Below are 27998 nucleotides of genomic sequence, written 5' to 3'. Positions count from 1 at the left end.
TAAGGATGTGCTTAATGCGTACTGTACATAGACAATGTGTTTTTATTTCCCTTTACTTGCATACACATATTCTGTGTTATCGAGTGGCACACACGTGTAGTAATCACTATCAGTCGGCACTGACACCTGCCTGTAGATGTAATACGGCTAAACAAGCGTACGTACAAGATACCCAGGACTTGAATCTGCCGCACCTCCCCCAGAACGCCCTCACTGTACATTCCCTGTGTTTGTCCAACGTTTCCCATCCCTGTTCCACCTTTGACATTGGTGCAGTTGCGTTGATTGGCGTAAGTCCCGTTCTGACACATGCGTAGCACAAATTCACGCGAGATACGGCGCATACAAAGACTTGCGTCCAAACATGAATCAGGCCCAATACGTTCATCCGCTACCGTCCGCAGAGCTTTCTCCACATAACCCGTGGTCTGGGCTGGATCGATCTAATCAGCCACGGTTCTAGCTTCGGCCCAGCAGCCGCCTTCTTATCTCTCCGCGCAGGAGGTCTCTCTCCTTCCGGATCCCTTGGAGGACGCTCTGGTTCTCCTGCGCCCGTCGTACGAGGTAGGGGAGGACCGAGTCCACGGATCCATATGGAATAGATTTATACACCAAGTACCCGGCCTGACCTGGTTAGGACGGAGGAAAGAGGCACAAAAGCTCAGTCAGTAAAGTCATACGGTTATGAAAGGGTTAATCACATAGATGGTTACACTTGTGGAATTAGAAGGGGAAAAAAATTGGCCACATTATATCCTGTTGTTTTATATATACTTATTTTTTAGCCAAGGAAATCATTTGGAGATCTTAATTACCCACCAATACTCCCCCAATGTTACAGCGCTTACACGTGACGCGGGATAAATTGTGGATTGTAGGAAGATTGGTTTTCTGGATACGTACCCAGCGTGAGGGACACGTGGTCGCACATTCCCAGCAGCTGTCCGAAACACAACGATCCGCTGCTCTTGTCAATGCCCAGTTCTGCCATCCTGTAAAAAGGGCAGTGCCAGCTTCAGAAGCAATTGATTTTACAGGGATAAAAGAGTTGTGCCATGGAAATATCTTGTGCCAAAGAGTTTTACATTGAAATATATAAAAGACAACTTTGTAAGGTGAGTAAAGTTCTGGTTCTGATTCAGTCTCAAAGACAACTGGCTTTGCACGAAAATTAATGACGATGTGTTTTTCTGGAAATAGAGTGTAAGCTCAAGTGGTGCAGCGTGAACTCGATATGGACATGTCCGATAAATTATAGTCTTACATCTAAGTGAAATCGGACGTTATTACGGAGAGATTATAATTACGTCACTCGGATAGTCCTAATAGTTATTAGTTATTGAGAATACAGTTAGGAAATAAACTGATATAAACACAATTCACACCAGTGTCATCGCCCACCTGGTAACGGAGTGTAGAACGGACTCCTCGTTGTGGCTGGCTATTATAAGGTTATAGCGCTGCCCTCGCTGTCCAATCAAATCCAACATCTTATCCAGGGAACGCTGGTAACTGCGGAGGTCAGAGGTCAGGAAAGTTCATGTTATTCTATTGTCAAACATTCACTTGGTGCACATGAAAAGGTGCTGTAACCCATAGCAACCAGATTATATCACTTCTATCAGTTGTGTTTAGTAACTTAAAGCAGACTTAAGGAGCTCTGACGCCGCGCCCGACAATAACGTAATCACGGGGGTCGAAGGGATTCCCGTCATGGCCGCTCGACTCTTCATTGTGGTCAAGGGTTATATAAACGTGAGACCCAGCTGGAATCTGCCTCCAAGATGCTGCACCTACACCTTCCTGGGCACTTCTTCAGGACATCTCAGCTCTCTGCCTCTATCTATATTGTTTTATCTACTCTGCAATATACTATAATCTGCCGGGATTTAGTGGGTGACGTCAAAATGACGCAATTCCCTAAGAATCTCGTCATTGCGGCTCTTATTTAGCCCACGTCACTGGAAGTGGGCACATGCGGGAGGTTACCCTGCTCTTCTGGGAGTCTGGGAAACCTATCCGGAATTCGGGAGTCTCCCGGATATTCCGGGAGAGTTGACAAGTATGTCTATATCCTGCAATATAGTCTCTACCTGCATTTTAGTCCTGCATATACGTATAAAATATGCTGCAATGTAATCTATAAATCTGCCTGTACTATATAATGCAATCTACTCGTTCCTGCCATCTACTAATCCTGTAACTACCTACTACCTGCCCTATCAGTATCCCTACCCTGCAATACAGCAATACTCTCTCTCCCTTATCTTTATACATCTCTAATTCACCCTAGATCATACTCACTCCCACTCTCTCATGTTCTCTCTCTCTCTCTCTTTGTGTATCTTTCCCCCCTCTCTGTCTCGTCTACATGGGGTTAAATACTTATGCAAACAGCATATGTCATTTTTATTTCTTGTTAAAGAAGATAAATCTGCAGACAAATAATGAACTATGAGCTTGAAAATTACTTAGCCTACTGGTTCCCAACAAATACTGTCTAGAACAATCTATAAGTGTCATTTGTAATACAGTCAAATATGTTGCCATGTCAGGGGGTTGAATACTTTTGCAAGCCAATGTTTATACATACACACCCAAGAAACCCTAGAAGTGAAATACACCCAGGAGAGGGTTAGTGACATACAAAGTTAACCTAGGAACAGAATATAGTAACTCATTACTAGATATGAACTGGGAACTAATCTCTGAGAGTAGCTGAGTAATATATTATAATGTCATGTCTGTTAAACTATAATGTATTATCTGTACCATATGTAAGCATTTCATGTATGGTGTATATAATCTCGAAGGACTCTTTGTAAAGTAAAAGATTTACCTTGCGTCTGTTTGTATGTTTAGATAACTGAGAGAAAGGATGAATGAATGGTTTGTTTACATAGATAATGCAGTATAGAGAGGTGCATGATAGATTGTTCTATAGTTAGCGATTAACGGTGGGCTATCTGACGGCAGTATATAGATGTGTAATACTTGTGTGGTATAGAACCTGGTCAAACAAAGGAAACGCGTAAGTCGCTCTTGCGGACTCTTAGCTGAGACGCGTTAGCGGGATTCCTGGGATCCCGTGTGTGTGGCTGACATGGTACAAGGCGAAAGTTTTAAAAGGTTGTGTAAAACAATGCCTCCGAGCTGTCACGTGTTATTAGACATGATTAAAATAACGGAAAGGTTGCAAATGGCATAAAAACCCCAATACCTAATCAATCAATGGCATTTGTATCATTATTATTGATTAACACACTGTTTCCTACTACTACACACATTGGGTTACAACATCTTTTTCCCTGTGCACCAGTTTTCATAGCTGCCCCCATACGTAGTACATAGGCATAGGACAGCGGGCTCCTCACCTTCTGTTGGTGGCTGCCCAGTCAGGCTGTATGGGGTCGGTGTACCCCTTCTCTTTGGCCAGCTTCCGTTCCTTGTCCATGTACGCCCCACGTACCAGCTTCACCCCAAAACAAAGGTTCAAGCTCTCAGCTGTGTCCAGGTCCTGGGACAGGTTCTGGAATGAGTCCTAGAAGTGGAGCAGTGATAAAGTGTCAGGGGGTGGTTATGTGGTGCAGGTTGCCCCTGTCAGCCAATCAGAAATTTGCTTTCATTTTCTGCCACATATTAGAAAAATGAGAGTCAGAATCTGATTGGCCGCCAAGGACAACTCTTCATTTCCGCACAGCTACCTGTGCAGCAGTTTCCGTGAATGACCCCACATATTCCCAGGGTCCTGTATGTCCGGTGCCCGTCTTACCTTTAGGTAACACTGGTAGGTGTTCCAGATCCAGGGCTCATCCTGGTTACACTGTGCCATCATCCCCAGGGTGACCAGGCTGAGGGCTGGGTTCATGTACGTGTACTCTGCGTCCACTAAGACACGCACGCCTTTGGCTTTCGCATGCTGGAAGAGAAGGGAATAGATGTGTTTAAACACTGCTATCTATAATCTACAAATAATATTACCACTGCCAGAAATTATATTGATATAAACGGATTAGACTGCAAGCTCTTTAGATCAGGGACCTCATTTAATGTTTGCACTTTGCTATTTCTAATTTATTACATGTGGGTGATGAGAGCATCAGGTGACACCGGATAAATAAAAAGGAGTATTAATGTAATCAGTTATAATCTGACAGCTATGACATCACTCCGGTACAGAAAACATTTCCGGACACAGCTCCAGGAATATAAACCCCTTGCTGTACATTGACATACGTTATACATACACGGTTCTCACCTTCCCGACCCGGCTGAGTCTGAGAACGGAGTTCTGGAGATGCCGGTTCTGTTGCTCCGTCAGACAGGAGAAGGATGAATCCTAGAATCCAGATTGGAAAGATGGAAGAGTCAGGTCATGGCTCAGACTTAGGTCATTGAGAGGCGGGACAATCCTGTCACTTAGCCAGGGTCCTGAAGGACAGGATCTGGGTCCAATTTGGCCACGTGGGTGGGTCACCAAATTGAACAGGGCCAGCCATGAGGTGGTCAGGACTACGCATGGGTCACATGGGGGACTATCAGTGCGATTGGTGGGTGACCACACAATTGGATCATTCACAGCTGTTGCAGTTATTTGGGGATAACAAAGAAGGCAACATTAGTGCCATGTGCTGGTATCACTGGTGATATGGCATTGTGCAGTCACCTTAAGGCACTTTGTTGTCAGAACCTTAAGACACTTTGTTGTCAGAAGTCAGATAGAAAGCTGGTGTCGGATTGGAATAAACACAAGTGATGATTAGTATGGGAAGCGGTACCGCGTCCAGGTCACACAGGACAAGAGAGAACGGATTATCAGTAGAGGTCCAACAGGCAACAGAGACAGATGTTCCCCTTACCTTCCCCTCCATGATGGAGACTATCCTCTGAGGACTGAGCTCTGCCCTCCGGGACGGGTCAGACAGACACACAGTCAGCACCTTCTGGTAACACCAATGGAAGAGAAATGAAATCATTAGGACAGGTTTATTCTACTCCAAAAACTGCAGCTCAGAGTAATGACTGGCAGAGATTAGCTGTGTATGTTATCTACGTCCACATGTCTCCTTTACATTACAGTATATGTTATAGCGAGAGATGTATGCCAATGTAGAGGTGCACAGATGGAGCACTGGTTATCCCAAAGAGCTCAGCTTATACTGATCCTCACTTGTTACCCAAGATACCAGTCTGTCCATAGCAGGAGATGTTTGTCTGTGTCTCTCCATGGGTGTCTGTTTACTGGCAGTGTCTGTCTAGCAGCCTCTGACCGTCCCAGCCCTCTCTTGTACTCACACATAGATCGGCGCTCATCAGGGCGGTGATCTTCAGCTGCATCATGGGCCGGTCGCCCCCAGCGGCTGAGAGATCCACACAGTTCATCATAATCTCCTCATTCTGCTGGTACCAGCGCTCCCTGCGGGACAGAGAAAGCAGAACTCAGACCTCCCTGCAATTCATTTAATAATGCAATGATCAGACATGTGCTTTACCCATAGAAACCAGGGGGTGTATTTACTAAACTGTGGGTTTGATAAAGTAGAGATGTTGCCTATAGCAACCAATCAGATTCTAGTTATCATTTATTTAGTACATTCTACAAAATGACAGCTAGAATCTCCACTTTTTCAAATAAGCAGTTTAGTAAATAACCCCCCCCCCCCCACCCCCACCCCCCCCACCCCCACAGATATCACTTTTATTTGATGGGATGCAGTACCTATGATAGCCTGCAGGTGGCAGTGCTTCTATTGCTATCCATGGAGAGCCATTGCTTAGCAACTAAAGCATCAGTGAGGAGGGTAGAACATCCGGGCACATGAAAAATAGTTTTACAGAATGTATAAAGGCTGCTTTAAGGACACACGTACAGGAATTGGTTGTGGGAAAGTTTGTAATTGTCATGACTCACAACCTGATTGTTTAGTTATATGGGACAAAGCTGTCTGGACAGTATAAGGCTACAATAGTTTAGTTGGGAAAGGACCAGGACAAGATTATCCATAGAACACTGCCCCTAGTGGCCATATTAGTAGAGAAATTACACTATGCCTAAATGTCTTGCACAAGCAGTAAAGTTGAGGGAACAGGGGATACTTGGTCATATCATCCGATAATTCTGTCCAGCTCACCCGCTTTTGCTCTCGCCCAGGTCCTCTTCGATGGGCACTGCCAACATAGGCCGAATGCCCAACTTCCCCAGCCTGTCCACACACACCTGTATCTCAGGTAGGGTCTCCCCAGCCACGAACTGCCCGTATACCGAACCTCTCATCACCCATTCGAAGAGCCGGCGGCCCAGGAGCCTGCGGGAGACGGACAGCAGCTGGGGGAGGGCGCATACGACGGTTACACATTGGCATCCACGTTATTAGGAACATACCACTTTGTATGTCACAAATACATTTTAATATCAATGAGGAATTGGTTAGAAAACTTGCATAATGATAGTGAATGCTGATATCTCTAGCTCACAAGTAGATAGGTTAGAGAGTAAAAACTTTAATAATATCATTACCCTTTATCTGTATACGACAACATATTATGCAGAGAGAACTTTCAGACACATCTGTGCCAATGGAGCTTACAATCTCAATTCCCCACCACCAGTAGACTAAGTCTGGGTCCACACAGTTTTTGGCTGGGCAGTGTGGTACATCAGACTTCATCAGATTGCACCCTGTGTTATGCTTTAACAACAAAGCATTATAAAAGTTAATTCCACTGGATTACAAATCATCTTATCATCAATTAGGGGATATAAATGAAAGGTGTGGACTTTACTAAGGCCACCGTGAATGGACAATTTTCCTGCACACGAAACCGGTCTAAGACCTGCAGGAATGTGCGTTAACTAACAGAGTGTTGTCTTATCTGAGAAATAATTAATTATGAGAACAACGTCTCGGACAGGACACAAACAGAACAATTCACAAGAGAGGTTTCTAGATACATTCAATGCTGGGGATTAACACACAGCCAGGAAAAGAGCTTACAATCTATGGAGCGGATGACAGAGACAAGAGGGTTGAAAGGTCGCAGGACGAGTGTGTATGTGTAATCAGGGCCGGATTAAGGGAATGGAGGCCCCTGGGCTAAGGGGGCCTCCATTCCCCCGTGATCCGAGCTGCCCCCCGCTCTTACTTAGACTCACGAGATCTCCTCAGTAAGGAGACTACAGCGCGCCGGGGAAGTACTGCAGGGAAAGTGCTCAGCAGCACTGATCGGGCTGGGGGCGCCCCCGCCCGATCAATACTGCTGCTGAGCACTTTCAAGGGCCCCCTGGATGCCATAGGCCCCTGGGCTGTAGCCCAGTTAGCCCTATGGTTAATCCGGCCCTGTGTGTAATGATCTACTGGGTTCTGAAAAGGATCCCTGTAACAAGAGATTAGTGGGATGGAGAGAGACCATTGGGAAGATTGAGAGACCGGAGGGTAATTAAGACATAAGGCGCATCAGACGACCAGAATGATGATTATTATTATTATTATTATTATCTGTGACTTATAAGGCTCCACAAAGGGTCCGCAGCGCCGTACATTACATATACAGAAAACAGGGAACCAAGACACAACATGATACAAAAATATATACAAACACAGGTGACAGGGTAAAGCAAATCAGATTATTTCTGGGACAGATAGTGAAAGGGAAGGTAGAAATCAGCAAGAAGGTGGCCGAAGCTTAAGAAAACAGGGCCAGGGAAGCAGGCCAAGAGGTACAGAGGGTGACGGAATAGTAGAACGAGCACAAGGAAATCAGGAACGTTGTATGAGAAGCCCCTCACTCACCTTGTCAGAATTTCTCACCAGGCTGGGTACAGAGCACATTCTAAATATAAGGAGACCTCTGACCACCTCCCACCTGCTCTTCAGTCTAAAGACCCCTCCATCAGAAAAATCAAGCGCCCTCTGAGCTGACACTCTATGAGAAGACCCCGCTCTACAAGGCAGCGTCAGGGTCCAGGCAGTCGTAGGGAGAGGAGAAGACCCCAAACGAACACAGCGGCTGAGCCACCACATGTTCAGCGCTGGTCCTCTCCAACCACCTCGGGGACAAAGGTGCAGACAGAAGCAGGACAAGGGAGGCGGACAGCGACCAATGACGGCAGAGAGCACCTCAGGACAGGACATGGGAAGAGGCCAGGTGATGGCTGTGTACATACGTCTGACCTCCTCACTGGGTGACAGATTAACCTGAACCAGCCCACTGATCATGTCAGGCTGGAGGGAAGGAAAGGGTTAACAGATCAATAGTCTGCAGCCTATATACGTTAGAAAGGTGCTTCAGCAAAGCGTGCGATGTTCTGCAAACACTCACGGTGGGGCTATATATTAACTATCCAGGATTAACTAACTCATTGCTGGGTATAGAAACTATTTAATATTTCACCCAGTCTACTGCAAATCCTATAAACCAACATCTAGCCCCCGCTGAGATAACAGAATAGAAAATAATGTAACGTGAGCAAAAACCCCAGATAACACCAGGGGGTAAATGTACCAAGCTGAGAGCTTTCCGGCAGGTTTGAAAAAACAGATTCCAGTTATCATTTATTTAGTACATTCTACAAAATGACAGCTAGAATCTGATTGTTTGCTATAGGCATCACCTCCAATTTGGGTAGCATGGTTATAAGAGGTGAGCTCAGTGACTTTGAAAGAGGGGGTGATTATTGGGGTGCTCTTGCCATGAGCTTGAGGGATGTAGATGGCTCTGTTTGCCAACAGCGGTGTCTAAAGTGATGTCCACGTGGAACAAATATCATCAACGCTTGTTCCAGGATCATTATATGTCCCTGCAATCATTCAGACAAAACAGACGAAGAACAAAAGATTAAGGAATGGTAACATGAACATGGGTGTCAGGGTGCAGTATAGACATCACACATAACAATGCAGGTTTGGGAGTTCAGTGGTACAAACATCATGTAGCACAGAGCAGTAGAGGGAGGTGGCATCAGATGAATTAACCTTCGCCATGTTCTCCACAAATAGATAAGGGCCAACCTAAAGAACTATACGGCCCTGAGCGCTGGTTTCCAACAATGAAGGGTTTTGGTGGTTCCACGTTGTTGTGAGAGCATTGTCCTGATGTGGTATGGGTTCAATCATTTCTTTAGAATCCAAGATCAATGCTACTCACGACCTTAATGGTAGACAGTCATCTTCACCCCACGTTGCTGCATTACTCTCCCTCCCGTCAGGAGCCACGTCTTCCAGGATGACCCAGAGCACGTAAGGTGGCCCAGTGGTAGAACGAGGACACCGATGTCCTCTCAGCCACCAGTTATGTACCCAATCCACCATTTATGGGATCTTCTGAAATGGTGCGTCTCCCATAACCCAGGTGTCCAATGAGCGGCGTTCCTGTGGACTTTAGTAGACATGTGGCTATGAGGCCTTATATTGGCACTTGCCTGTATTTCATCAACCAAAGTAGGAGCGGATGTTACTAAACAGCAACAACCTTCTGATACAATTCCCAGTAATTAACCAACTTTCTATGGTGGACCCAAGAGACCCCCCCCCATCATATTACCACTGATAAATAGGACCAGGTTATGTCCTTTATGAATAGAAAATCCTTTTACGAGCTCCTGTAACCTGCACACACCATGGTGTATCTGTAAGGAACCAATCTCCCCACCAGCAGACAGAGGGTACAGAGGAGGCAGCTATTTGTGCACCCAATCAATATATGCAACAGCACAGTCTGACGATTCACCAAGACCAAGGTTACAACCACAGTTCAAAGCAACACAGCAGGAACATAAAACACCTGTCTGGTCCTACACGAGGATTTACCTCAGAAGGGAGCAGGTGAAACGATTCTCATAAGATAAATAAGAGACCTGTGTGAGTTTAATAACTCTGGAGGTGCTCAGTCTCCCGTTTCTGGCTTCGGAGAGGGCAAAGTTTGACCAAACCGGAAATTGTAAAATGTTTCAGACACCCACACGCAGAGGAGGCAGCAACTCTGAAGCAACACATCAGCCAGTTAATTCAGTGCCTCGTGCCTCAGTGACGTCACTAAGCGAACTGCGCTGTCCTATTGGTTCAGAAACAAAAAGAAAAATGGCTGCCTCTACTGCATGTAGGCGTCGGGTCTCCATGAAGGTCAGATCAAGTCAGGGAAAGATTACACAGCAGACGCTGGTTTCAGTCACTCAAATATCTTTATTACATAAGAGTCATGATGGGACAATGGGCCGGTAACAGCCGACCTCTGATATCAACAGGGAACGGTGATCAGATGGACGGGGGCGGGGGAGGGGGGTTATCAGTAATTGCTCTGGTTCTGCTGGTCTCGTCTGTATCCTCTCCTCATGTAGCCGCCCTCCTTCCTCTGGTAGGAATCTTTCTGGTCTGGAGAGGGACAAAAAGAAGCAGTTAGTACATAATGCAGTTACTAACATTTACCACTAGAGGGCATCCCACTACCCACACACTGTACTTGGCTGCATCCCGCTACCCACTCGCTGCACTTAGGGCAATATATATCCCCACAATTTACTGCACAGCGGTTTCTGTTATACTAGAATCTCAAAAGTAACAGAACCACTAAATGTAAAATATAATTACAAATCATCATCATCATCATTTATTTATATAGCGCCACTAATTCCGCAGCGCTGTACAGAGAACTCACTCACATCAGTCCCTGCCCCATTGGGGCTTACAGTCTAAATTCCCTAATATACACAGACAGAGACAGACACACACACAGACAGAGACAGACACACAGACTAGGGTCAATTTGTTAGCAGCCAATTAACCTACCAGTATGTTTTTGGAGTGTGGGAGGAAACCGGAGCACCCGGAGGAAACCCTCGCAAACACGGGGAGAACATACAAACTCCTCACAGATAAGGCCATGGTCGGGAATTGAACTCATGACCCCAGTGCTGTGAGGCAGAAGTGCTAACTAACCACTACGATATATATTATAAACCGGGACTGGACTATTCTATATACACTTCTTATGTAACTATATGATAATCAGGTATTCTGTAATCAAACATTGGCGACCGAGTGTATTCTTCAATAGGCTTGCAAACAGGAAGTATATGGTGCACAGTATAAAGGCTTCCCCTGAAATCCCAGTCCTAGGTAAATATTCGCTCACGTACTGGCTGTTAGGTAAATAGCAAGAAAGGATTATATGGGAAAGATACATGGATTTGTGAGAGCCTGTAAAATACTGGAAGTAAGATGGAGAAATAGGAACTGTTGGTGTTGACGATGGTGGAAGATGGAGATGAAGCCTACACAACATACAGCTTTCCTCACCTCGATTGAAGTATCCACCATAACTGCCCTGCTTATGGTCAAATATCCTCTCGTTGTTCTCCACCAGGTTGCCCAGTTTCTCGGCCAGCTGGAGAGCAGTGTTCTGTAGAGAGCTGGGCTCGGTCCCGTGCATCACAACAGTCTGTGTCGGCTGGTCCAGGGAGGCCTACAAGTCAAGAGTAATCAATGGTCAACGTCAACATTGGTCATCGGCTCCTACTGGACCACAGCACCAATATAGAGGGACAACCGATGATGTCTCAGACGTATTCAAGATAACAAAACAGAACAAATGAGACAGAATATTCTTCTAGCCCTACAATACAAAGATAATCATCATAACTCAAGTGGGTCTCACCATGAGCTCTTCGTTAATAATCATTTTGCTGATGATGCTGTGTACGGTGGGGATCTCCAGCTGGAACATGTCCCCTAATATGCCCATCCTGAGAGAAGATTAGAAAAAATATGGACAAAAGATCAATAAACCAACTTGTTCTTCTACCACAGAAACCAGTTACAATTTGCAGTTGACCACGTTAAATAAAGTGAGTCTCACCTGATAGAATCGTAAACACTGCTATATGTGAAGAGGTAAGTGCGTAAAGATTCCTCCTGGATCTTCCTACGGAGAAGAGGAGAAATGTGGTAAGAATGTGAACTTATCGCACAGAGATCCATGTCTATCCCAGGTGGTCCGGTTTCTCCTCACCTGACCAGCATGTTCCGCACACGATCTGCCTCCGGGAACAGGTCCCACACCTTGCCATTCATCTTTTCATTGATTATGAAGTTTCTACAAGTCTTCCAGTCTCCCATCTTCATGGCCTTAGAAGCTGCCACCACGTGCTCTCTCATGCTTTCTGGTGGGCCTGAGGGACACAAGACATTTCTGTAAGACCTTCAACTCAGCAGATCTGAAGGTTCTATAACAAGTCTAAGACAAACCCCAGAAAATGTAACTAGCTCTGATGTGGACGTCTTCACCACCCGACCCATGGTTTCATACAGACACCCTAAAAACAAACCCGTTGTGCTCCTTACCCAGGAGAGGCTGCCTCTCGCCCACACGCAGCTGGTGATGGAACTGCTTGCTGATCATCCTCCTACGGGCATCAAACTCATGAGCAGCCATGTACGGGATCTCCAGCAGCATGGCGGACACCAGGTAGACGCACTCCAGCAGTTCCAGGTTGATGTGCATGTGGAAGGGGATCTGCCTACGTTTCTCGATCTTCTCCTGTTCCTGGTTCCTCTCTTGCATGGTCCTCATCAACAAGCCCTGGCCCAGCAGCTCCTTGGCCCGGCCGCTAGACTGGATGTCCAGGAGGGCATTGTGCGCATCTCGGATCATCCCCTGCCGGAAGGCGCAGATACCAAGCTGCACCATGGTACGGTTATACAGGATCTGGAGAGGACAGAGAGGGGTCAGGACAGTGAGGAACCAACGATCACTCGTACCATGATAAAGAGGCTTTACAGTCCCATTTAAAAATAGGATTTATTTTGCTGTATTCTTCTGATTCTATGTAGTAAGACACATGGCTGATCAATACACTTACATACTGCATATATATGAAGGCAAGCTTCATCTTTAAACAGATTATTCACACTCTGAAGTTACACTGACCCCTAGTGGCCAAGTTATGTGTAACAGCCACACACTGAGTAGTCTGGGACACAGCACATCTCGGGAGAAGCCGTGATTTACACAACATGCGGTCATTCCATTACCTGCACTGGGGGGTCTGCGTGTTGGATGTTGTCCTGCAGGTGGGACATAAGCATGAGGTCCCGAGCCTGGAACCAGCGGTTGTGGAGTGCGTGGTGGTAGATGTGGCACAAGATGGCGCAGGTCCGGATACGATCTGTCCGATCCTTGGCGTAGATGTACTTGGAGAGTTTGTCCATGAGGACGGCGCTGTCCTCCGCCTCGTTCTCCGCCTGGTCCTGTTCAGACTGCACAAGAGAGAGGAGGAGAGTTGTGAGCCTGAAGGCCATGAAGCGAGATTACTACATATATCGACATCGTCCAGGAATCGTGGCCACCAAAAGATCGGAGGTTGGCAACTTAGCTCTAAGGCTGATGTGGCACCACAATCCCTAGTGTGCCTCTGCCGAGCAGGGAGAGTCACAGAGTAACCAAGTTCAAAACAAGTAACAATTATAATTACACTATCTGCAAACAGTGTACACTACATGGGTTCCCCTGTACGAGGAAACAGAATATTATAAAGGATGTCCCATCGGCGATGTTACCTTGGACTCCTGGGCCGAGCTGAGCTGCCTCTGGTGGGCTTTGTAGTCAAACTTGTAGTAGGTGTGCATGATCCTGCGTAGATACACCCGACAGATCTCGTCTGTGCTGCCCTTTTCCTGCAGGTACTTCTGTACTCGCTCGATCACCTCACACACCCGGGCTTCATCCTTCAGGTTGTCCACGTACTCTGCGGAGAAAGTGCGGAGGACAATTCATTTACAAGGCAGGACCTTAAGCAGCCCTATTATGATCCCTGCCACAGACTTATCTAAGGCATTTCCTATACAGAACATAAAACCGGAACATTGTCCGAATCCGGAGCAAAGAAAAATCTCTCGCCCGCTGGTTATTACAGAAGTTAAGTCTGGGACTTAATGTCAGCAGTGATGTGTGAGCAGATGATGATCACAGACTACACAGCATCCCGCCAACAGATTGTAATTCTTATTAATGGTGCGGCGGGGGGTTCACAGAGATGAAGACCTGTCTGCACGTACCTTGCGAGTGGGGGTCTGTGTTCTGCATGATTTTGGTGAACTCTTCGTCCATTCTCTCGATCAGTGTGAGAATACAGCCACGGACACGCAGGGGCTGGAGAGCGTAGAGAGGAGGTACAGACTTATTATAGACACGCGTAGTGTACAGGGCGGGCAGCATACACAGACTATAGCAAACACGTAAAACTCAAACACAATCACACGTGACCCCAGCTCTGTAGAACTAATACGTAGCATAGACTTCAGAAAGATCTTACATTATTGAGGTTGTTTTATTAAACATTGACATTCACAACTTAACTAACACTAGTTGCTAATTTACTGTCCGTAAAATGAAGTCAGACAGCATAGATGATATTTGTTAACTCCTTAAAACAACTATAGTAACATTTATTTCAAGCAGAGCATGTTCAATGGTGTGCAAAGTTCCGCTTTCACAGCTGAATATTCCATTCCCCCCTCCCAAATGTACACAGCTCAGGAACAGGGAGAGACGTAGATAATGTGTATACGACGGGGGGGAGGGGGGGTGGACAGGATTGGGGGGAGACATTAGTAGGACTATGATGGGGTAAACACAGGGTATATGACTGGTTACCTGGTCGCCGACTACTAGATTTTCAGAGTCTTCTGCGATATTCTCCCCAATAAACATGTTTGAATTAGCAAAGAGGATATCCATCAGGTCATGTATACAATCCAGGCACTTCTTCCACATGTCAGGCTGAGGAGAGAAACATTCACACAGAGATTAGTAGCGCACGTCACATACAAAATACATTACACCCAGTTATTTCATTATTGTAGTAAGGAAACACCGCCATGTACTCAGCCTCTAACTGGGACAGATAACATGGCTGTGCCAGAAACTGATCAGACATCGTCACATACACAAAGGACAACACAACTCTCCACAGGTAAAGAGTAATTCCCAAATGGTTCTATGGGATACGAGACCAAGCATATAAGATAAAACGTTGTGGGCGATTTCTACCTTCATATAAGCAGCCAGATTGGGGTTGTAGTCGTAGAGAGAGGCCACGATGTTGAACTTGATCTTGACGGCGATTCCTTGCCCCAGATTGTTTTCTTCAGAGATGACAACGAGCATGTTAAGGAGCTCAATCTGGGCCGCCCTGCGGGAGGAATCAAAGAACAGGGTTAGCCAAATAAACGTATCACCAAAAATCACATGTATCTATAGCGGAAGTAAAGGTCGGAGTTCAAAGGCGGAAGAACGAGGGTCGTGTATTCCTGTTACTCACCTGTCTGTCCCTTTCTTTCCTCTGGCCTGAAGGATCTCATTCAGCTTCTTGACCACGATGGGGGGAGTGATCTCCGTACCCTTGGCGAACATCTTTGGTTTTTCCTGCAGGGGTAAAAGATGGGTGTAAGTCTCGAGATGGCACAACACAAAAAATCCCCCCCATTCCTTGAATATTCTCTCACCTTAACCAAAGGAGCGCCCCCCTTGACTTTCTCCCACTCTCCCCCAGCCTCGTTCTCGTCCTCCTCGCCCTCAACGCCTTCCTCAACTCTACTCTTGGTCTTACGATGCTGCTTCTTCTTGGCCTTGTCTTCCTTTTTCTTCTCGGCAGCCTGGCGATCTCCTTCCGACACCGCCCTGAAACGAGGCAAAGCGACACAAGGTTTAAAGTGAAATGCGTAAGACTAGAGAAGACAGAATGCACATAATGAAAGATCACAAGCGAGCCCGATATTCAGGGGAGTAGGAGGTGTCTCCTGCAATGGCTCAGCGTGGACGGCTTCCCCTGGTCATCCGTTGAAACAAATTCAAATGTTGGAAGCAGATATACTACATAGAGCTCGAAGATGATGGCAGGTACGCAAGACATAATACTACAAAAATATCATACTCACTTCTTAAGGAATTTAGAAGCCAGAGAGGTGTATTTTCCCTCATCGTCCTCAGATTCTGAGTCAGAGTCCTCAGAATCAGAACCCCAATCTTCATCATCCGATGACTCTTCATCATCTTCTGCCTCCTGGGAGAAAGCAGATTTATCAAAAAAGTGTTAATACCTGTTAGGAGATGCTGCAAAACAATCGTTATTCACATTACTCTAGTGCTGGACAATATTTCTGTCTTAAGTATATCGCCAGATAGGAGGCCTGCCAGGGAAAAATACAAGCAGAAACACCAGAGCAGGAAACGGATAAGGGGTGTCGTCTCAGGAATGTTACCCAGAATCCTCCTTACCTCTGCTTTCTTCAGGAACTTGTTTCGGGCATCTGGGGGAGCAGATTCCACCTTCTTCAGGAACTTGCTGGCGCTCATGCCTTCATCTTTTTCATCCTCACTGGAAGACGAGGCTGAATGACAGGAGAGAAGATAAGTAGACGACACTTAGGTCATATAAAAATTTATTTTTAACGTGCGTAAAGCGGCGATGGCAGGTTGATAAGCAGATAGAGATGTGTGTCCAGTAAGTAGGTAAAGACAGTACTCACAGTCCTCACATCCTATCCTTATTCTACCCTAGACAGCAAAGACTATTGTTGTTTGTTGATACAAGATTACTGCACTATAGGAAACAGTCTATGGGGCATATTCAAATCCGATCCCGATCCGCGGGATTGCGCCGGAACGGGCCGTGAACTTAATCCACGGTACCGCAATAACGTGGATTTTCGTTCGCAGCCCACAGGGCTGCGTACGAAAATCTGCGTTACTGCGGTACCGTATTACCGGCAGTAGTGCGCATTTTCCGGATCGGAATTGAATATGCCCCTATGAGTTAATATTCAACAATCAGACAGAAGACTAAAGTTTGATGGGCAATGTGTATCCTAGCACAGAGAGAAACAGAGAAAAGGCGATATTAATTCACATGGTCTTGCTACCGAGCCAGTGGTGGGGGATAGAGGGCGTAAATAGGACTTTAATCTATAAAGCGCAAACAAAATCCATGACAAGATTGTTATATTTCTGTCACACAAGACACAGGGTAAACACAAAGTAATGACGCTTCCCGGTAAGATTCTCACCATCTGAATCATCGTCGTCGTCATCGTCCTTTTCTTGATCCTCATCTGCAGACTCCTCGGGGTTCTGGAAAACAAGAAGTTTATCATTGACCAACGGATACAAACCCGACAACAGGATGATGGTTTTAGACGGGATACTATAAACGGCCATTTGCACTGGAAAATATTAATTGCAGAAATGACTAGAGACACATTAAAAAGTTTTCCAGCACTGACAACCAACCACCTAATTCACCAGATATCCCATATATCATATGCCGGGGTGGGGACTACCGGGCGTTGTGTGTGGACAGGACCAGCACTGAATTGCAGAGCAGCCCTGGTGGAGAAACCTTCTCAACCCCACTGGTAACTCACCTGCTTATAGGCACTGATGGGTCCTTCAAAATCCCGGTTGTACTTGCGCAGTTTCTGCCGCAGGGTGCTCAGAGCTTTGGCGTTATTCTTGTTCATCTTCTTCTTGCCCTCTTTGTCTTCCCATAGCTGCAAGAAATAAGAGTCACGGGGTTACTCGTCAGATCTGCTACGTGGTGTCGCATGTCCTCCCCATGTTTGCCTGGGTTAATTGGCTTTGACCCCATAAAAAAAGACCCTAAAACTAACATTAGCCGGTGCCACCTACTACTGGGTACCAGAGCATGGTCGTATTGTCCTTCAAGAACACGTTCTCCCAGCTATGGAACCTGGAGACCAGGAGATAAGTACATCCCGTGTACTTTACACCAGCGCCTCACCTCATTCAAATAGTCTTCCAGATCAGACAGCAGCCGGATGTAGAAACGGGGGACCCCTTCCTTGTCCACTATGTTTTTGGCCTTGATATAAGCTTTGCCCAGCTGCTCGAACTCCTCCAGACATTTGGTCATGTCCCGAATCTTCATAGCGTTACGGATGGTCTTGATAAAGTTTGTCAGCTCCTCAAACCTGTACAAGAAAGAATTTTGGAATCGTTGCAGAACGGCACAAAAATGGACAAGCTGGTGGTCATCGCTCCTAGATTATTTATTTTATATGCAAAGTGACCCCTCTGAGGAAGAAACTGTCTTATCTGTAGCCGACAGCCGGCTGTCTGTATATATGTCTATAAAGATAAAAACCTTTTATCTAAATAGTTTCAGAAGCAGAGGTTTTACAAGGATAAGGGGTCCTGTGCACCGGGGTGATTGCTGAAGCTTTCAGGACTGTAAAGAAGGCTCTGGGATACGGACAAGTAACATTCTGCCCCAGGCATCTAGTAAGAACAGTCACCAGGGTTACAGGAAATACAAATTAGAGTTAGAAATGAATAGGAGAGCGTTCCATTAAGTTACTAACCTTTTATCCTTTGCACTACGCACAACGCGTTTCATATCCTCTTCATCGTCACTGAGAAGAAGTGGCCTGAGTGATTGGAAGGAAACAAGTGTAAGACACCAAACTAGGGAACAAGATCCATGAACCCTTCCCCCAAATCACATCCCCCCTTCCGATAACAGGGCAGGAATATAGGCTAGAGACACTTACTGTTTGCCATAAGTACCTCCCACTGGCTTGGGGGGAGCTTCATCTCCTGAGAGGGATGATTCCGACTCGCTGTCGGTGCCGGTGGCAAAGAAACGAGACATGTTGGCAGCTGGTTTGGGTCACGCGATACTGTGGAACAAGCACAGACATTACCATCCACTATTACACACAATATTAACATGAACAATATTCACACAAACTTAAAAATTAAAAGGACACAAGAAATGAAAGTCATGAAATGTGCAAGAATATTACATCCTTATCCAAAATCACCAATGTATAGGACTCCAGAAATACATCATCGTCATAAAGGAATAAGAAGGCAGCTTTCATGGAGCCAGATTAAAGCACAAATAGAGGGAACGATAAATGGTTATGGTGGTGCCAAGTTCTCCAGTTTTACTGATCACTCGGAAGAGGGGAGTTAGTCAATACATAGCTCATACGCCAAACAACTCAACAACAGTGTCTACATAGCTCAAACGCCAAACAACTCAACAACAGTGTCTACATAGCTCATACGCCAAACAACTCAACAACAGTGTCTACATAGCTCATACGCCAAACAAATCAACAACAGTGTCTACATAGCTCATACGCCAAACACATCAACAACAGTGTCTACATAGCTCATACGCCAAACAAATCAACAACAGTGTCTACATAGCTCATACGCCAAACAACTCAACAACAGTGTCTACATAGCTCATACGCCAAACAAATCAACAACGGTTTGCCACACAAAAATCACATATATCTCAGACGCAAAGAAACACATAGACCTGGATTACTTAATATGACAATTTCAATCTATAAATAAATATGTCAAAATGGAATGTCCAATATACAAAGACATATACTCCCAAAGAGTCTTTAGGGCTAGATTTACTAAATTGCAGCTTTTAAAAAGTGGAGATGTTGCCTATAGCAACCAGATTCTAGCTGTCATCTTGTAGAATGTGATAAATAAATGACAGCTAGAATCTGATTGGTTGCTATAGGCAACATCTCCACTTTTTCAAACCCGCAGTTTAGTAAATCTAATCCTTAGTTTTTAAAAGATCATAAGTTGTTCCACGTAAAGTAGAAATTCTGCAAAAAGAGTCTCCCGATGATGTCATATAATGGAGAGAGAAGGAAAGACAATGCAGTATCAGATCTAAAAAATGAAAATACACACATAGCTCAAAACCGCAGAGACGGCTTCTGGTGCTGGTGATGAAAATCAAACAACCGTCTGTGGATGTTAGAACATCACCATGTGAAAGACACTTCACCAAAAACACCAATATCTGGGCATTGGCCCCATTCAATATGCTCACACTGCTTGTACAGAGGCTTGTCAGATATTATGGCTGCAATCCCGTTCTCAGATGGTTTCAATCTTACACTCAGTGTATGATGGTGCATAATACAAAACCATATCCAGATCTGGCATATTATCCTTTTAAAACGATGGTTTAATACAAACACTAGCACACTAATGTCAACCATAAGCTGGTGGCCCAAAGAATTCACAATATCCTCTAATGATAAAGCTAATTCACTTCCACGGGAGGGATGAGATGTAATCAGCGTGTTTACGATGTAATAGTCCCGGGTCCAGGCTGACAACTCTCTTGATCTCCGGCTGGATAATGAATCTAGTAAGTCCGCTCAATCACCGACCCGGGGTCCTGGGTCTTTTTCAACGGTTTGCCAGTTGTAAAGATATGGATAAATAATACACTAAGTGGCCAATTTATTAGGTTCACCTTTCCAGTACTGGGTAGGACCCTTGAATCCTTCATGGCATGGATACAGGGGCTGGAAACTTTCCTCAGAGATCCTGGTCCACGGTGACGTGATGACATCACGCGGTTGCTGCACGTTATTGTGTGAATCTCCCGCTGCACCACATCCCATACGTGATCATAGGATGAGATCTGAGTACTGTGAAGGCCATTAGAGTACACTGGACTCATTGTCATTATCGTAGAACCAGCCATAGCGTTTGGCATGGGATGTTATCCTGCTGGATGTAATCATTAGTATGGGTAGACTGCGGCCATAGAGGATGCACATTGTCAGCAACATTACACCGCCAGCAGCCTGCACCACTGACAAATTGCAGGATGGATTCATCTTTACTTCAAGATTCTGACCCTGCCATGTGCACATCGCAGCAGTATTGAGGTTTGTCAGACCAGGCGACATTTATCCAAATCTTCAATTGTCCCGTTTCCATGAGCCTGTGGCCTCACGTTCCTCTTCTTATCTGACAAGAGTGAGTCCCGGTGTGGTCTTCTGCTGCTGGAGCCCATCCACTTCAGGATTCAACGTGCGTAGCACTGATGGAACGTAAGGTTGTTTGAGTCACCTTGAACCAGTCTGACCATTCCCTCTGACCTCTCATTAACAAGGAGCTTCACCCACAGATATTGTTTTGCACACTTATCTATGTGAACCCTGAGATTACTGATCTCCAGGGATGTTCATGCACATATAGATAGATATGTATACTTATATATCAGACACAACCAAAAATATAACCCTGCACTAACAATGCTCAGAAACCAGGAAATATGATTCAAAAGTATAATTAATAAAGGCACTCCCAGGTCTTCTCAGAAAGGTTATTAAGTATATAGAGATCGTGTGGTAACATTTCGGAGACTGACTGAATCCTCTCTCAAACTACATCATTTTGGTACTGACAAAGCTTTTATAGGTCACACAGACTGACCCCTGGTACAACTGAAACCAAACACCACAAGATGAAACCTCACAAAAATTAGGACTGTTTACGTTACCAAAATGAAACAGCACAACAATCAGAAGCTAAGCCAGCAAAAATGCAACAGGCAACTGAAATCCGGCACTCACACATTGTCTGCAGCCAATCCATTGAAGTAATATAAAATAACAACATAGAGGCGTCAGTATGAAATTCTGAATGAAATGTTGGAATTACATATTTGTTTTGTTTCAAAGACCTTGAGCGCCATCTCTGGCCTGTAGATTGCTAACTCTTGGGATCACTATGCCAGGTACACACTGATCACTCCTGGCCTGTAGATTGCTAACTCTTGGGATCACTATACTAGATACACACTGATCACTCCTGGCCTGTAGATTGCCAACTCTTGGGATCACTATGCTAGGTACACACTGATCACTCCTGGCCTGTAGATTGCTAACTCATGGGGTCACTATACTAGGTACACACTGATCACTCCTGGCCTGTAGATTGCTAGCTCTTGGGGTCACTATGCCACATACACACTGATCACTCCTGGCCTGTAGATTGCTAACTCTTGGGGTCACTATGCCACGTACACACTGATCACTCCTGGCATGTAGATTGCTAACTCTTGGTATCACTATGCCAGGTACACACTGATCACTCCTGGCCTGTAGATTGCTAACTCTTGGGATCACTATACTAGGGTACACACTGATCACTCCTGGCCTGTAGATTGCTAACTCTTGGGATCACTATACTAGGGTACACACTGATCACTCCTGGCCTGTAGATTGCTAACTCTTGGGATCACTATACTGGGTACACACTGATCACTCCTGGCCTGTAGATTGCTTACTCTTGGTATCACTATGCCAGGTACACACTGATCACTCCTGGCCTGTAGATTGCTAGCTCTTGGGGTCACTATACTAGGTACACACTGATCACTCCTGGCCTGTAGATTGCTAGCTCTTGGGGTCACTATACTAGGTACACACTGATCACTCCTGGCCTGTAGATTGCTAACTCATGGGGTCACTATACTAGGTACACACTGATCACTCCTGGCCTGTAGATTGCTAGCCCTTGGGATCACTATACTAGGTACACACTGATCACTCCTGGTCTGTAGATTGCTAACTCTTGGGATCACTATACTAGGTACACACTGATCACTCCTGGTCTGTAGATTGCTAACTCTTAGGGTCACTATACTAGGTACACACTGATCACTCCTGGTCTGTAGATTGCTAACTCATGGGGTCACTATACTAGGTACACACTGATCACTCCTGGCCTGTAGATTGCTAGCTCTTGGGGTCACTATACTAGGTACACACTGATCACTCCTGGCCTGTAGATTGCTAACTCATGGGGTCACTATACTAGGTACACACTGATCACTCCTGGCCTGTAGATTGCTAGCCCTTGGGATCACTATACTAGGTACACACTGATCACTCCTGGTCTGTAGATTGCTAACTCTTGGGATCACTATACTAGGTACACACTGATCACTCCTGGCCTATAGATTGCTAACTCTTGGGGTCACTATGCTAGGTACACACTGATCACTCCTGGCCTGTAGATTGCTAGCTCTTGGGGTCACTATGCTAGGTACACACTGATCACTCCTGGCCTGTAGATTGCTAACTCATGGGGTCACTATGCTAGGTACACACTGATCACTCCTGGCCTGTAGATTGCTAGCTCTTGGGGTCACTATGCTAGGTACACACTGATCACTCCTGGCCTGTAGATTGCTAACTCTTGGTATCACTATGCTAGGTACACACTGATCACTCCTGGCCTGTAGATTGCTAACTCTTGGGGTCACTATGCTAGGTACACACTGATCACTCCTGGCCTGTAGATTGCTAGCTCTTGGGGTCACTATACTAGGTACACACTGATCACTCCTGGCCTGTAGATTGCTAACTCTTGGGATCACTATACTAGGTACACACTGATCACTCCTGGCCTGTAGATTGCTAACTCATGGGGTCACTATGCTAGGTACACACTGATCACTCCTGGCCTGTAGATTGCTAGCTCTTGGGATCACTATGCCACGTACACACTGATCACTCCTGGCATGTAGATTGCTAGCTCTTAGGGTCACTGCTTGCTATACATCAGCTAGTCAGTTCCTTCGCCCCCAGCTGTCCCCCTCCGGCCTGCGGCTGCTGCTGCCCCCACGTTGCATCATGTCCTCCCTGCTGACTCCTGCAGGCCCCCGGCCCCAGCACACCGCTAGCGGCTCCACGGTCTGCCGGCAGCTCTCAGGCCCGGACCCCGGATCCCCCGCCCCGGTACTCACCTCTCTGTGCCGCACACACGCTGCTCGCCCGGCTGGGAAAGGCGCAGAATGGCTGACCGAAGAACGAATTGCGCATGCGCAGCACCCGGCACACACTACACCGGAAGTTACACTCGTTTCCTGTTCTCCCTGGACTACATTACCCGGCATGCCCCGCTGCCCTAACATCCAGCTGTATACTGGCTCATCCGGGCATTTATCTTCAGTTTAAAATGTAATTTAGGATTCATACAACTATTACCAGCCAGTACTAGCGCCGGACGCAGAGAATAAACGCACATTTCACATTTTACTCGAATAATATCTACAGTAACTGCCATTTTCTTGATGACCGACATCCATTGCGTGTAATTGTGTAGGCTACAACAAAATGGCCACCAAAGGACAGATTAGAACTTTTTTCTAAAGAAAATTGTGTATGTGCTATCTGTACCTGACATGTGCTGACTGGATCTTTGGATAAGAAGGAGACTTCATAGGGTGTGATCAAGTTACTCTCCAGCCCCATGTGGCTGAAAACACAAAGGTATATTATTGGCAATGCCAGCTATGTATGGATACATACCATAATGGTGCCATATAAATGGGTTACCAGTAAAGCATAACAACCAATATATCCATCCCTATATTACAGAATGAATGTAAAAAATACACAGTGACGTCTTATTTGCTAGCTCTGGGGACTGAGGATGTGGGGAAATAAAACCAAGTACATCAAAGGCTGCATAGTGCTGAGCTAATATATTACTGGTATATTATACATGAAATAATAGGAGTGTTTTATATCTATCTATCTATATCTATATATATCTATATATATCTGTGTCCACAATGCTCTCTCCCTTCTCTGCTGCAGGTTGCCAGTGTAGGACAGAGTTGCTTCTATAACTTGACATATACAGAGTGACTGACAGGCCGGCAGACTTGACTTAAGTACAGCGCTGGAAGTTGTCACAACTCTCAAATGTAACACTGTCTTACACAGATATCTAAAGATGTATAAGTAATTATTTTATCATCTCGCAACCATAAGAACTTGCATTGCAACAATAAAGGCTGTACTGCAAGCAACAATTTTCCTCTCTTGAAGATATATTAAAATAACACCATGCCAGCGTTTGTACACATACATAAGGGACCAAGGTCTGCTGTTAAATTAACAAATCTCACCATGACCCACAGAAAGTGCTGACAACGCTCCCAAAAACAACAAGATGGTTTCTGTACAAACAAGAAGTGCCTCTTACCTCCAACTGTATAGTGCCTCTAATAATGCAACCAACGGGGCAAGACAACTAACAGTGTTCAGGTCCTCAAATGTATAATATTACTCACACAATAATGGTTTGAGCAGTTGAATAGAAGTCAATCATGATCCCAAATTGTGTACCACTAAACTCAATTTACTTTTAATGCAAGAAAATGATCACTTGGAATTCTGTTAGATGAGCAAGTGTCTCTCATACTCGACATGTTTCATTGCCATTCAGACTTGATTTGCAGACATTCACTGCGTGGGTTGCCTGTCTCCAACAATTCAAAATGTGCAATCGGGGCATGGTGCAGGGTGCGTGCCCACCTTGCCATGGGGTATACCTAGGACTTCTGAATCACTAGTCCGATTACAACCACCTTTCCTTTCCTGAAAACACCCTTGCACTGCCACACTCACCAGTGGCAGGTGTGCACAGCGCTCACTCACATACCTCCAAACCAGCAGTCAGGAGAGCAGGACTGTCCCTCAGAATTGGGATAGTTGTCAGACATGGGGTTGTTTAACTCATATACCGGGGTAGGGCCAGTGATGTTACAGTAACCGAGTTTCAGCTTTTTGACCTGTATCTTATCCCATCAGGACACACTCCTAAAGCGGAGGTAGGAGCATTAGCTGTCTGCAGTAATATTTTACTCTTTTAACAAATCTACAGTTGAAAATCAGGCTAAGATGGAACAGTGTATTTTACATTCACGGAACATCTATGACAATTATAATTTTGTGGGGTAGTAAACCTGTAAATACATAATCAGATCATTATCACTTTTGTGTAATTGCATTTTTGTTTATCACATTGCACCAACCTCCGCCCATGCAGGCAAGGATAAAATGGAAGAACTGATGTAGCATTTAGTGTTTCCCTCCATATTAACTATAAACCTTTAACCTGTTGTAACTTCTACACTAAAGAAGAACATACATCAAGCATTATACCCAGAACAAGATGTGATACAATAAGCACATTCATAAACATGTTCTTGTGCATAAAAATATAACCCAAGTATTGCTTTACTGTGTCTGAAAATGAGACCTATTAACAGAAAGTAACATAGTTGATGAGGTTGAAAAAAAAACCAGTCCACCAAGTTCAACCTATTTTGGATCTCCTGCGATCCTGCACTTATATTTGAAATTGATCCAGAGTAAGCAACCGCCAATCTGTTTCAATTGTTAAAATCCCCCCAGACCCAATATTACAGTCCTATTTTTACCCTATATCCACTACTATCCTTCATTTCAATTAACGGCCGTATACCTGGATACACTTTTCTGCTAAAAATTTGTCTAACCTTTTGTTAAACATATTTATTGAATCTGCCATCACAACCTTCCCTGACAGTGAATTCCATATCTTGACTGCCCTTACCGTAAAGAACCCCTTCCCTTGCTGGCTGTGAAAGTCATAAGACAAGTTTTAAATAAGGCGCATGAAAGGAAATCAAAAATGTTGTAAACCCATCTCTTTCAGTGACCATTAACGCATTTCTGTGTTAAGTATAAATGTTGCCATATCGTTTTTATACTCCTGTGACGTCGTTTTTTCAACACTGTTTCAACTGTTGTTGGTAAATATGGCTAAACATACTAAAACAGTTTTATAAATATTGCTAAATTTATTTGTCTATCCATTCAGAATAAGGTACTGGGAATTACACGGAGCATACAAAAGAAATGTAGCACAGTGCAACTAGCCCCGTCTACAAACCACACATTACATCAAATACACACCAGAGAAGTGTTACTGTGTTTGTTGTCCGTATAAACACACTGAGAAGAGATGGCAATAATTATACCCAGCATACAGGACAGGAGGCGTTGTACTGTGCAATTGTCTAAATATACAATATAACACCAACTATACATTTCCAGAGACGTGGACTATGGTATTATTAATATTCACAGAATAAAAAACAGATACTGTGACATCCATCAAGTACACAGAATAGGAGATATCAAAAGAAGTAGTACTATGCCCATCTATACAGAATAGGAATAGATGATGATTACATCAATCATTTAAAATGAGAAGTTGTAAAGTGCAATTTTTCTAACATACAGAATAAGAAGAGATACTGAGAACTACATACATCACAGGAGAAGTGGTGCTGAGCAGCTGTCCCTATATACAGAACGAGAATTACATCATTCAGAACACGGTAAGATTGTCATCTAGAAGACTTAGATCTTTACAAAACCTCAAACGATTTAGTTTGAATCATTATATGCAACCATATACTATATTCATTGCTTCATAGTTGTGTTCCTGACCTCTGGTGAACACATAGTGTTATATTTTCCATTTTATAGCAATTATTTAATAGCAGAAAATGAAGAAATAAGTACACAGACCAGATGAGGTATTATTAATCTACTCACTAGAGACAAGAGACATCATTGAGGAGCTGCAGGAAAATGCGGCCTGTCAATTTCAGGTCTGGTCAACCTGTGAATCTCCAGGTGTTGTGAAACTACAAGCCCCAGCATGCTTTCCCAGTAGATAGCCAGCCGATAGCTGGCAGGGCATGCTGGGACTTGTAGTTTCACAACATCTAGAGAGCCATAGGTTGGCCAGGCTTGCACAAAGTGATGTCATTGGGTTACAGTGAATGGAAATGGTTCCAAAAATAATTATACAATCTCACCGATACATTACTTGGGAGTCAGAAACAGCGTCGTTCATGAGCGTGACATCAGTATATATCCCCAGTGGTTGTAAATTCATAATGAAAAACCGAAAAGCCGATGATTATGGGAAATTGAAAGACGGACAAATCTATATGAGGTGAAGTTTCTGATCAAAGCATTTTTGTGGACCGCACACATCACATAAGGAGAGAGTGTAATGAGATAAATATTGAACACACTTATCCTAATATACTCTAGCAACCTCAGCAAGACAGCTGCTGCAGTACTGCTTCTAGCCTGTAGGTAGTGCTGCATAGCTCTTTGTTTAGCTCTGTAGTTTATTTACAGTGTACTATATGTGTGAGATGAGCATATGAACCATTAACTGGGTAAGAATGCCATAGAGCCGAATACTGTGTGTATATCTAGACAGGGGCATGTGGCCTTGTTTGGAAAATAGCAATAGAAGCACAGGTTAATGACTAGTCCTAA

General features: G+C 44.8%; 2 protein-coding genes across 2 annotated transcripts; both read right to left on the bottom strand.

The window, feature by feature from the left end:
* Positions 1-22: 22 nt before the first annotated feature.
* On the bottom strand, positions 23-9490 carry PRODH2 (proline dehydrogenase 2). Its single transcript, XM_075179012.1, has 10 exons — positions 7791-9490; positions 6132-6325; positions 5296-5416; positions 4860-4943; positions 4259-4339; positions 3773-3919; positions 3375-3541; positions 1402-1512; positions 904-992; positions 23-629 (listed from the first exon to the last, which is right to left on the bottom strand). The coding sequence occupies exons 1-10, from the start codon at positions 8214-8216 to the stop codon at positions 460-462; spliced, it is 1590 nt and encodes a 529-aa protein (XP_075035113.1). The 5' UTR covers positions 8217-9490; the 3' UTR covers positions 23-459.
* Positions 9491-10158: 668 nt separating this feature from the next.
* EIF3CL (eukaryotic translation initiation factor 3 subunit C like) lies at positions 10159-23714 on the bottom strand. The gene is made up of 21 exons (XM_075179010.1): positions 23606-23714; positions 18561-18689; positions 18372-18437; positions 17792-17981; positions 17415-17540; positions 17058-17121; positions 16270-16382; positions 15930-16054; positions 15498-15672; positions 15314-15417; positions 15043-15184; positions 14647-14772; positions 14049-14142; positions 13551-13738; positions 13026-13250; positions 12336-12699; positions 12004-12163; positions 11851-11916; positions 11650-11737; positions 11292-11457; positions 10159-10367 (listed from the first exon to the last, which is right to left on the bottom strand). Exons 2-21 carry the CDS (start codon positions 18659-18661, stop codon positions 10282-10284), a joined length of 2769 nt encoding a protein of 922 aa, XP_075035111.1. The 5' UTR covers positions 18662-18689; positions 23606-23714; the 3' UTR covers positions 10159-10281.
* Positions 23715-27998: the final 4284 nt, after the last annotated feature.

Source organism: Mixophyes fleayi, chromosome 7 (assembly GCF_038048845.1).
Source record: "Mixophyes fleayi isolate aMixFle1 chromosome 7, aMixFle1.hap1, whole genome shotgun sequence".
NCBI lineage: Eukaryota > Metazoa > Chordata > Amphibia > Anura > Limnodynastidae > Mixophyes > Mixophyes fleayi.
This window is presented reverse-complemented; position numbering and strand designations above follow the sequence as displayed.

Bases quoted from the DNA above. Each gene is read 5' to 3' on its own strand.
- PRODH2 (XM_075179012.1), bottom strand. From the start codon at position 8,216: ATGATCAGTGGGCTGGTTCAGGTTAATCTGTCACCCAGTGAGGAGGTC. The intron at 4,340-4,859 runs GTAAGGGGAACA...TCTGGATTCTAG, and splicing joins TCTCCATCATGGAGGGGAAG to GATTCATCCTTCTCCTGTCT. The intron at 3,542-3,772 runs GTAAGACGGGCA...CTCCACTTCTAG, and splicing joins CCTACCAGTGTTACCTAAAG to GACTCATTCCAGAACCTGTC.
- EIF3CL (XM_075179010.1), bottom strand. From the start codon at position 18,661: ATGTCTCGTTTCTTTGCCACCGGCACCGACAGCGAGTCGGAATCATCC. The intron at 11,738-11,850 runs GTGAGACTCACT...ATCTTCTCTCAG, and splicing joins AGTGTTTACGATTCTATCAG to GATGGGCATATTAGGGGACA. The intron at 10,368-11,291 runs GTGAGGAAAGCT...GTCCCTCTCCAG, and splicing joins TGGTGGATACTTCAATCGAG to ACCAGAAAGATTCCTACCAG.